This window comes from Pistacia vera, unplaced genomic scaffold (genome assembly GCF_008641045.1).
Source record: "Pistacia vera cultivar Batoury unplaced genomic scaffold, PisVer_v2 Contig299, whole genome shotgun sequence".
Classification (NCBI taxonomy): domain Eukaryota; kingdom Viridiplantae; phylum Streptophyta; class Magnoliopsida; order Sapindales; family Anacardiaceae; genus Pistacia; species Pistacia vera.
This window is the reverse complement of record NW_022196111.1, coordinates 343,211-354,509: the sequence shown is the minus strand read 5'-3', so window position 1 is coordinate 354,509 and position 11,299 is coordinate 343,211. Positions and strand designations below refer to the sequence as shown.

At 31.3% G+C, this 11,299-nt stretch overlaps 1 protein-coding gene across 1 annotated transcript; it reads left to right on the top strand.

Annotated features, from left to right (window-relative positions):
- Positions 1 to 9,572: 9,572 nt before the first annotated feature.
- On the top strand, positions 9,573 to 10,728 carry LOC116135365 (protein FIZZY-RELATED 2-like). The gene is made up of 3 exons (XM_031421061.1): positions 9,573 to 10,209; positions 10,299 to 10,421; positions 10,513 to 10,728. Exons 1-3 carry the CDS (start codon positions 9,718 to 9,720, stop codon positions 10,726 to 10,728), a joined length of 831 nt encoding a protein of 276 aa, XP_031276921.1. The 5' UTR covers positions 9,573 to 9,717.
- Positions 10,729 to 11,299: the final 571 nt, after the last annotated feature.

Sequence of the window (11,299 nt, the reverse complement as noted above, 5' to 3'; positions counted from 1 at the left end):
AATATCACATGCTACTTTATTGTCACAATATCACTGAATTGGTTGATTAGATGGATAGTCAAAATCTTGCAAGAAAAGTCTTAGCCACAAAATTTCACAACCCCTAAATTCTGCTTCAACGCTTGAGCATGCAACAACATTCAGTTTTTGCTTCCCCACACAACTAGATTACCACCTAGAAAAATGAAATAACCCAAAGTGGATCGCCTGTCATCCACTGCTCCAACCCTATCAACATCAGTATATCATCCACATTTTTGTAATCCGCATTTTTAGTGAACAGGATTCCCTTTTCAAGAGCATATTTTAAATATTTGAAAATACGCATGACTGTGTTCATATGTTGTTCTCCAGGATTATGCATGAACTGGTTGACAATACTCAATGCATAGGCAAAGTTAGGCCTAGTGTGTGACAAGTACATCAATCTTCTCACAAGTCTTTTGTCTCTCTCTTTGTCAACTGATACTTGATCAGTCTTGATACATAATTCATACTTGATCAGTCAAATGATGTGGCAATCCTTTACTTGAGGGAAAAATTAGTGGATAGGAATGCCTTAATTATGAACGGTGAATATTTTCAAAGGAGATGTATTACTCATATTTTGAAGTAAAGGATTATATTTGCCGAATTCATAATTCGGTTAAGTATGTGAGAAGTTTTCCCGCTAGAGCCTAAGCATTTGAAATATGTGTGAAAGAAGAAATGATAGCTTATAAAGGTGTTGTGAGTCTTGATGTTTCTACTAGATGGAACTCCGTTTTTCTCATGTTAGATGTCGTAATAAAATTCAAGAAAGTGTAAAACACCCCTCCAATCAAGTATCCTCTGAATATCCCTTAATGAGAATCACGGGGATACATGTCTGGAGAACGAGTTGTATTTAGAAGAAAAAAAACCTGTGTAAGGATAATAATAATAATATCTAAAAATGCATATAAAATGTCACGCAGGATCCAAACTGATAATTCAGAAACTTTAAACATATTTGTTAACAATGAAAGTGTGAGCGCTAATCGGTCAGTAAGGAATGATCCATTGCATTCTAAATGTGCTATTTGACCCTCATTTAAACATATTTATTAACACACCACTTATCTTTTATATCTAGGGATAATTCCACCCCCCCCCCCCCTCTTTTTCCTTTCTATTTTATATGTCTTTCATCATTTTATCCCATGGCTATATAAACATAAATGCATACACATACAAATAAGTATGTAAACATAGTACACACACATTACATGTCATGATATAACATCTAAATATCATCTAACATGAGTATAAATCATCTCATGATGTAAATAACATCATAACCCATGTAGTGCAACTAAATGCATATGAAGCATTTAACGTGTAGCCGATCGGACTTTTCTTAGCGTCTTAAGCACTTCTATCATCTAGCCTCAAATTCATCTAGAGCTTATATCATCGGGAGTCGTGCTTACATGTTATTTAACATCTAAAGCATATATTCATCTTTCCTCAACAGGTGTATGAGGATATGCTTACGCGTTTCCCATCATGTCTATATGCATCTCTAACATTTTATGGCATGTAAATACATATTTTGGTGAACTTAATATTTTAATTCATCTATGGATTATCAATCCATTTACATTACCTCCTGCTCACATACATCATCTTAAAATATGTATTACATTGCATCTTCATGCCATTTCATAACATTAATCATGCATTGACATCATGACCATGTATATCTTTCAAAGATCATCTAACTAACGGATAAACATTAGTACATGGCATAATTACAACAATACATTAATAATTAATTCATAATCATAAGAATTGATCATGTTAAATCTTAAACTTTAATAACCAGAAGTTTATACTTCAGGCCATTTTCCATCCATTTCTCAAATGAATTGGCTCTTGGTATAAACATAAAAGTTATAGGTCTATGTCTTAAATTTCTAATGCTTCAAGAATCATCTCACTTTGATTTTTATAACTCAAATTATGGTCGAAATACTGAAGTATGTTTAACATAACCCATAAGCTTACCAAATCCAAATTTTTCATATTAAGTATGCCACATCAATTCCTATTGACAATTAACCAATAGGTCAACTTATGGATCAAATAAACCTCCCCTTAATAGTCTTTAACATCTTAAAGGAAGTGTAAAATCTCATTCCTATATCAGCCATTATTTGTTATAACATTGTACTAATGCAACAACACCTCACACTTCTAATAGCAACCATTAACACCCATGTGGCCTCCAATACTACAAGTTTTGCCACAATCAACTCCCACACTCATTTTCTTCAATCAAGGTAACAACTCATAAAACATAATAGCAATAACTTCATGTATGAATTTTAAGGCAATAAGTAGAATAAATGAGTTCAACTACACTTCATCATAATTCTATGCCTTAAGGCCTTAATTTAAGTTTCATAAAAATCTACAAACCCTAGCATAATTCCTAAAGTCATGGGAGTTTCTTCCTCACCTTTTTAAAGAATTCCTCCATAAATCCTTTGCCTTTGTCTTCTTTTACGCCTTAATCCTTAAACCCTTCAACTTGAAGATCCAGGCTCCTATCTTGTTCTCCTTGAAAAATTATGCAAAACTCCTTTAAACATTAGAGAAAGAAAGCTTGTTTCATGGAAGATTTGAGAGAAAATGGAGAAATGTTGAAGAAATGCTCTCTCCCTTGGCTTGAACGATATCATCTCATTTATAGGAAAATATTCATTTATTTTCTAAACTTTATACTATTGGCCCATTATTTTAATTATATAACTCATAAGTCCTTAATTCTTCATAAGAACATTTGGTCATTTCCACACTAACATGTTATTACTTAATTAATGCCATTAAATGCAATTCCACTCATCCTTGACTTTTTCAATGCTTTCCATAGGAAAAGTGACTATTTTGCCCCTAATGCCTTTCTATGGATAATTGATTCATACTGTTCCAATGAATGACTATTTTGCCCTTAGTTAGATTTTATGCTTTTTAACATAAAATTAACATCTAAAGGACTATTTTGAGTTAGGAACATACCTTTGACATCTTGGTTATTACATTTAGCTTTTGAAAGGTTGGAAGATGAGGACCCATCTATAGTATTGATTGTCAAACGAAACTTCTTCAACTGAGGATGGGGGAAAAAGCAACCGTGTTTGCCAAATTCCTAAGAAAAATTTCTGAAGCTACAAAAAAGATATCAGGTTGAAATATGTGACTTCTAACAGTTACTTTCATGAGATGTTGGGATTTTCATTTCTATGAATTGGGAGAAAGACTCTAATCCTTGTTTCATGGCTGTCTAAGAAATGAGAGAGAAGTTTGACAAGTATTAGAGAGTCTGGCAAAGCCAACGTGATGGTGCTTATTGCAGTGATATTAGATCCTCGATATAATAGAAAAATATGTGGATTGGTGCTATAAATGGATTTATACTAGTGACTTGCAAAAGTTGGGATGATGTTTGGAATCTTGAGAGATGTGTTACACACGCTATATGAATTTTATGACCAACTTGCATCAAGTTTGGAAGAAAGTCAAGCTTCAGTTCCTTTTAACCAATGGGATTTGATTAGCCTTTAGTGTTGGTGTTGGTTGTGATGATATTCACCTCGACCCCCTCCCGAACGCATATGTGGAGGGAGGGAGGAGAGAGAGACATGATGACAAACCAGAGTTAACAGTAAATTGAGGAGAAATTCTACCCATGAGACTGCCTTGAATGTATTAGACGGGTGGAAAATAAATACAACAAGTGTAAGTTCCCTCACTATGGCAAGAGATGTCTTTGCAATTCAGTGTCTACAATTGCTTACGAGTAAGCTTTTAGTACATTGGGCCATGTACTTGATCATTTCGGAGTTGTTTAACTCCACGTGTTGTGAAAGTGTAATTTGTACACAAATTGGTAAGATGTGCACCTACACCAACTCCTGTTGAAGATTACTTGGAGGATGCAAAAGCTTATGATTCAAGTAACTTACTAATATCAATCTCTTATATTCTTATTTAGTTAATTTCTTTCTAAATAATTTTATTCATGTTTTTAACATACTAGATGATTTTCTTGTATTTATTTTGTAGAAATGATCATTGACGAAGATATCCATTGCAAATTTAGAGCATGAAACATGAGATGTTATGTTGTCATGTTATTTAAAGTGTTATGTACTTGTAATTTTGGGAACAGTACTTAACATTTGTAATTTTGGTAAACACTGTAGATGTATTTGTAAACAATTGGGTGTATTTGTAATTTTATATTTATTTTGTCTTTTTTGTGAATAGTAAGGGCATTCGTAATTTTTCCCAGTCCCTAGAATTGAAACCGGAACCTAAAACACAGGTTCCGATTCTGGTGTTTAGGAATCGAAATTGGCCAATTCTAATTCCAATTCCGATTCCATGGGATTTGGGCGATGGCTAGACGCTCCCACCCTTACATGCCATCTTAGTAAGCAACCAATTTAATCGATGTCAATTCTTGTTGTAATGAGGAGGAGCATATTCTTCAGGAAATCAGTATATTGTATAAAGTGTATTGTACTCTTTTTTCTTAATCAAGTTTTGTTCAACTAGGTTTTCCTAACAACTGCGTATTAATAATTACGTTTCTTTCTTAGTTTTTTAAGCCATTGGATTTTTCATAGCAAGGTCAAATGTAATTTTGTGTAGTTGGTGAACCCAAGAGGAGCAGGGTGTATAAAGCATCTTCATTAATTTTAAAATATAAAGAACATAATTTTTATTCAAATCCAATAGACTCTTTAAATTTAATGAAGATACTCTTTTTTTTAAGAAGAGACTTAATGGAAGAGAGAATTATAAATAAAACGTATATGAACTTATAGTTTATTAATTAAAATGGATTGAGAGTGAAATTTGACTCTCTAAATGTGAGAGTCAACTCACTCTCTAATTTATTTTTAAGATAAATAGTAGGTTAGACTCTTTTTTTATGAATAAACTTTTATAAAAAAAGTTTGAGTCATATAAAGAATCATTTAAAAATACTCTAAGTGGCAGTTAAATAGCTTTCCACCTATCCCTTTATCTTTATGTTCTCATCTTGTTTATGAAGCATCAATTGCATCCTTTGCAAGTGTTAAGGAGAATGTACAGATTAGATAAAGCCTTTAAGTCGGTTGTATTGGCTATAAATACCAAAATTCGTGTATGATGTCAATGTTCTTTCATTAAGAAAAAGAACTCGTGGTAAGCCTCGTATTTTGGATCTTATAAACTATAATATTATTTTAGTCCCTCCAATATCTATTAGTCTCATTTCAATCATTTACTTACATCTCTAATATTATTTAACCATAATTATACAATAGATACAAATATGTTCAAATATATTGAGTAAAATAATAAATAAGTGAAAAAAATATCAAAGAAAATCTTTGGAAAAAAACTTTAATAGATGATAAAATTTTAAAAGTCAAATAAAGAGTTATAATGAAACTTATATAATTTGGGATTCTCTAAAATATACCAATTCAATAGATAATATGAAGTTAATAATTTGGGGTTGGAAAAACGTTTAGGACAAACTAACTAAAGATTTCCATGAAAGAATGAATAATACTTTGGGTACTAACGAATGGGTACTAATCTGTGTACTAACTAAGCAGGTACGGGTACTATACGTCATAGTACGCGACTATACTTTATTAGTACACAGATTAGTACCATCCGTTAGTACCCTGCATCACTCATAAAGAATTAATCACCGCTTCTAAGTATTTTGTCTTAAAAAAGTCCTTTCACGAGAGACTTTAAAACACCTTTTTGAATCATAATAAACTTAATAAAATATTTTAAGGTGAAACTATAAAAGTAAATATTGATTTTGTGATATTTGAGAAAAGAATAAAATAAATTCTAGGGACTCTAATAAAGTGCAACATTTGAAAATGATTTTAATGATATATGAAGCTTTAGTCGCGCTTCTAAGAAGAAAAGTCAAAATCGAAGCCTGTAGCAAAACGGTTGAGATTTTAGAAAACAAAAATGCAAAGAATAAAAATTTGAAATTTGAAGCTAAACTTTAAGGATTTTCATGAATTTAAAAGTTATAAATCACACGTATTATTTTGTAAAATTCAAGATGCAATTGACATAGGCTATAAGGTATTCACAGATCCAGCCGATCGTGCGTCATTACGATGACTTCCGACCACATTTTGACGATGGTGGCCGACTAGCGGCATTTAACGAGTGGGTGGAAATGTTTTGTTAATTTTCAATGTTTATTGTAAAGAGTTTTAACTAAATTACAAATCTAAAGGGTTTAAAAATAGTTAGATAGGATATGATTTAATTTGAGAATAAAACACAATATTTATTTGAGTAGACAAGAAACAAACGCAATCTTGGATTTTTAACTTTCAAATGATTGAGGGGTGTTTGTCTGAGCTTATGAAAATTACTTATAAGCACAATTGCTTATAAGCTAAAATTAACTTATAAGCATTTGAAATTTTAAGCAATTACTTATTTGATTAAAGTACTATAATTGACTGAAAGTAATTGACGTGTTTGGTAAAACGTTGGCTTATAAGTACATTTTATTATAAATTACTAAAAAATGTACTACATTAAACAAGGGCATACTATGAAATTTTAAATTAAACAGGATATGTGATATATATTGATCAAACTAGCTTATAAGCAAAGTGCTTATAAGCAAAAAAAAGTATTTTTCCCCAACTTATTTTTTTTTGGCTTATAAGCTCAACGTATAAGCTCAAAAAAATTATAAACAAACAGGTCAGCTTAATTTAGAGTTTATAAGCAAGTTTGACCAGCTTATAAGCTTACACAAATACCCCTTGAATCCACTTATAATGCCAAGATAAGTAGGAAATATATGTTTGACTAAAATAATTTTCGGAGAATGTTTTGGAAAATTTTATTTAACATTTTATGAAGAAAACTTTGACACTTACTGAAATCAAAATAGCCATTAGGTACCCCGCAATAGCAAGTGGTTCTAAACTTCTAACTCAGGGCAATATTATGGTTCCAATAATTCTCATTAGACAATCGAAGACCCCCACACCATAACCAGCCCACAAACTTACCGGTTGACTGAGTTAGGGTCACTATTATCTAAACAAGACTTTTAAGAAGAGTAATGTTATTTAAGCCCCACTAAATTGGTTTGTAAACTCCGATAATAATTAAATCACTTTAAAGAATTTATAAATATCATTTTATTCCATAACTGTCCATCTTAATATTTTTCTTTTCAAATTTCTTTTTTAACCCTACCATCCCTATTTGTTCTGAAAACTTAAACTTTAATAGTTATTTTGTTTTCAATAAGGGCATATATACTTACAATCTGTCTCATAAATTTTTCTCTCACTATCCCAACGTGATAGTTGGTAATTGGTCAACTCGCAATGGGTCTTGCTGTCCATTACGAACTGTTATTTCTGGATTATAGAGAAAATTTATAAGATTAGGATGTAAACCAATCTTTATTGTTTCAATAATTAGATGATCTATTTCTTGTACAATTTTTTATATTCATTATTTTTATCAAATCACTTTAAACTTCCATGGAATGTTATCATTAACAAACCAATTAATGAGAATATTCGTTATTATTTTATTCCATAGTTTAAATCCATCTTCTCTCCAAAATACTTTAATCATGACTACATAATTTTCAAACAAAGAATTCAAATTACAGTTTCTGAAAAAAAAAAAAAGGGTATAGGGTATTGAAAAAAATAGTTCTTTAATAAATAGGTTTGTACTAAAAGAATAACTACTCTTCTAACCCTAAGGGGTTGGCCTGACAATCTAGAATATTTGCTTAGTTTATTACTTTTATGTTTGAATTATCTTGGAGTCCCTACTATATTGTTGTTTATGAGCTTCGAGGATTAGTCAAGGTATGCATAAACTGACCCAGATACCCCAATTATAAAAAAGAATAATAAATAACTATTCTTCTTTGGTAATTACTAGTTTTAAAAAACATATTTGTAATAACATTATTTAGGGCTTGCTTAAAAGAAACTTGATGGCTTAATAAGATCACTCTTAGAAAAACAAACGTCCAAATTGGGCCTAATAGGCCTTAATGAAATGTAGAATGACTTGAACTTGAAGCTTTATGATCTAATTCTTTATTGAGTTTGCATAGGGTTTTTATTGGACATTCTTGACAAAATGAGCGCAAGACCTATAGAATACGCCTCCTATTCATATAAAGGAATTTAATATTAATATTGTTTTTTTCTTTTAATCTACTCTATGAATTTCTCTCGTAATTTTCCCCATTACTTTCTTCCATTCTTAACATTTTTCTCTCATCCATTTCTCTTTTCCTCTTTCCATTGTACATTAAAATATCATATCACTTTCACAATATTTTCAATAGAGCTAAATTTTATTCGTCATTCTATATTTCTTTATCAAATATATCTTAGAAAATAATCATTATACCCTTTTTTATTTTTTTTATTTTTATTTGTTTAATATGAGCTTGTAATTAATTTTTAACTAAAACTTATGAATCTAAATATGAGAGAAATTATTCCAAAATAAGATTTCTTGATAAAATTGTTATAAATAATAAAGATAATGTATACTTAAGTAAAATACTAATATTAAATGAATCAATAGGTATGGATCTACTAAATACTAATGTTAACAGAAACAAGAGATAGTGAATGATTGAAAAAAAAAAAAAAAATTAATGTAGAACATAATAAATATTAGTATGAATTACAAAGAATATTATTCAAACTCTGATATTATAAAAAATTAATAATTTTTATTTTGAATATGACAAGTTAATTTCAAAATTTTCGGAGTTAAAATATGATAGATTACTTTATTACTATCTCAATAATTGTGTGAAATTAAGTGTTACAAGTTCCTCTAAATCTATAGTTGATGATTAAGTGTTTTAATTGAAAAAAAATAAAAATAAATAATAAACAGTTAAATGGATGTTCTAATAATTTTAATCCCTTTTAAGGCCTGACATGATATAATAACAAAAATCTTGCTGAGATATGATACAATAACAAAATCCTTTTGATGTTTTTGGAATCTTTCTGTCATCACTATTATGAGTTAGTAAATGTTACTCTAAATTCTGTTATTTAAAAAAACTCAGGAGATTTTATTTAGTACATCATACCTTAAGCAATTAATTCATTAACTCTAATTAAATTGATATTATAGTTAATTAGCTCAGCTTATAACTTCCAAGTAAATCTAAATGAAACGGGCCAGGAGACAGGTTGAAACTGCCAGATTAACAACTTCTAATACAACAATAAAAACACGAGATCGGCGATCTATCTGTACAAATACAAGAAATAAATACTACAATCCAGATCCATTGTCATTTTCTGTTAACTTCTTCTATGAATCTAATTAAATTTCCATTGACTGATTGGATCAAATCATATTAATTCAATCATTAATTTCTGAAATACATCATTCAAACTCCTTATAATTTTAATTAAGAATGTGGTTATTAACTAAGAACGTGAACTAATGTCCAAAGGGGCCCCACCTAATTTTCGCGCAAAAAATCCCTTTTACCTGACCATTTCTGTTAAGATTTCCCGGGAAAAAGTAAAAAAGAAAATGGAAAATTAGGAAATAACTGCTGCAACTCTCAATTATTTAACCAAACCCTCCAACTCGATCTAGGGTTCCTCTGAATAATCATCCTCTATGGACGATCCCACGATGGCTCCACAGCTCACGAATCACCATCTCAATCTCAATGTACCACCAACAATGTCCCTCCAATCACTCACTCCGCCGTCGCATCACATCAGCCGCATGATCAACTCCAGTCACCAACAGTCGCCGTCGCGAACGATTTACTCCGATAGGTTTATTCCCAGCAGATCTACCTCTAATTTCGACCTCTTCAACATCTCTCAGCCGTCTCCCAACTCTCCGGCGCCTGTGGATACCCACAAGGATGATAATTCCGGGACCTACACGGCCCTTCTTCGGGCCGCCCTCTTTGGGCCGGACACGCCTGATAAAAAAGACCTGTCTGGGCCGCCTCTGGGTCGGAACATTTTTAGGTTTAAATCGGAGACAAGGCGGTCTATGCACTCGCTATCACCTTTTGGGTTCGACGATGACGTGGCATCCGGGGTCAGTCAGAGCCCCGTGAAGGCCCCGAGGAAGGTCCCAAGGTCGCCTTACAAAGTGGGTTTCTTTTCCGATTTTAGAAAAAAATTTCTGGGTTTTTTGTTTTGATTATTTTTTAAATTTATTTGTGTTTGTGTATTGGTTAGATTTTGGATGCACCAGCTTTGCAAGATGATTTTTATTTGAACTTAGTGGACTGGTCGTCGCATAATGTATTGGCTGTGGGGTTGGGAAATTGTGTGTATTTGTGGAATGCTTGTAGCAGCAAGGTGAATTTTTTTTTTTTCCTTTTAAAATAATGAGGGTTAGTTTAATTATTATTTGTTTTCTGATTGTAAATGGGGATGGTAATTGTTGTAGGTGACAAAGTTATGTGATTTGGGGATGGATGATAGTGTGTGTTCAGTGGGGTGGGCGCAGCGTGGTACACATCTTGCTGTTGGAACTAGCCATGGGAAACTTCAGGTTAGAGATGAATGTTTTGTTAACTTTGTAGCAAAAACGTTGGATTTTAGAAAACAAAATGCAAAGAATAAAAATTTGAAATTTGAAGCTAAAGCTTTAAGATTTTCATGAATTAAAAGTTATAAATCACACGTATTATTTTTGTAAAATTCAAGATGCAATTGACATAGCTATAAGGTATTCACAGATCCAGCCGATCGTGCGTCATTACGATGACTTCCGACCACATTTTGACGATGGTGGCCGACTAGCGGCATTTACGAGTGGGTGGAAATGTTGTTGTTAATTTTCAATGTTTTATTGTAAAGTTTTAACTAAATTACAAATCTAAAGGGTTTAAAAATAGTTAGATAGGATATGATTTAATTTGAGAATAAAAACAAATATTATTTTGAGTAGAACAAGAAACAAACGCAATCTTGGATTTTTAACTTTCAATGATTGAGGGGTGTTTGTCTGAGCTTATGAAATTAACTTATAAGCACACATTGCTTATAAGCTAAATTAACTTATAAGCATTTGAAATTTTAAGCAATTACTTATTTGATTAAAGTCTCTATAATTGACTGAAAGTAATTGACAGTGTTTGGTAAAACGTGGCTTATAAGTACATTTTATTATAAATTACTAAAAATGTACTACATTAAACAAGGGCATACTATGAAATTTTAAATTAAACAGG

Bases quoted from the DNA above. Each gene is read 5' to 3' on its own strand.
- LOC116135365 (XM_031421061.1), top strand. From the start codon at position 9,718: ATGGACGATCCCACGATGGCTCCACAGCTCACGAATCACCATCTCAAT. The intron at 10,210-10,298 runs GTGGGTTTCTTT...TGTATTGGTTAG, and splicing joins TCCCAAGGTCGCCTTACAAA to ATTTTGGATGCACCAGCTTT. The intron at 10,422-10,512 runs GTGAATTTTTTT...TAATTGTTGTAG, and splicing joins GGAATGCTTGTAGCAGCAAG to GTGACAAAGTTATGTGATTT.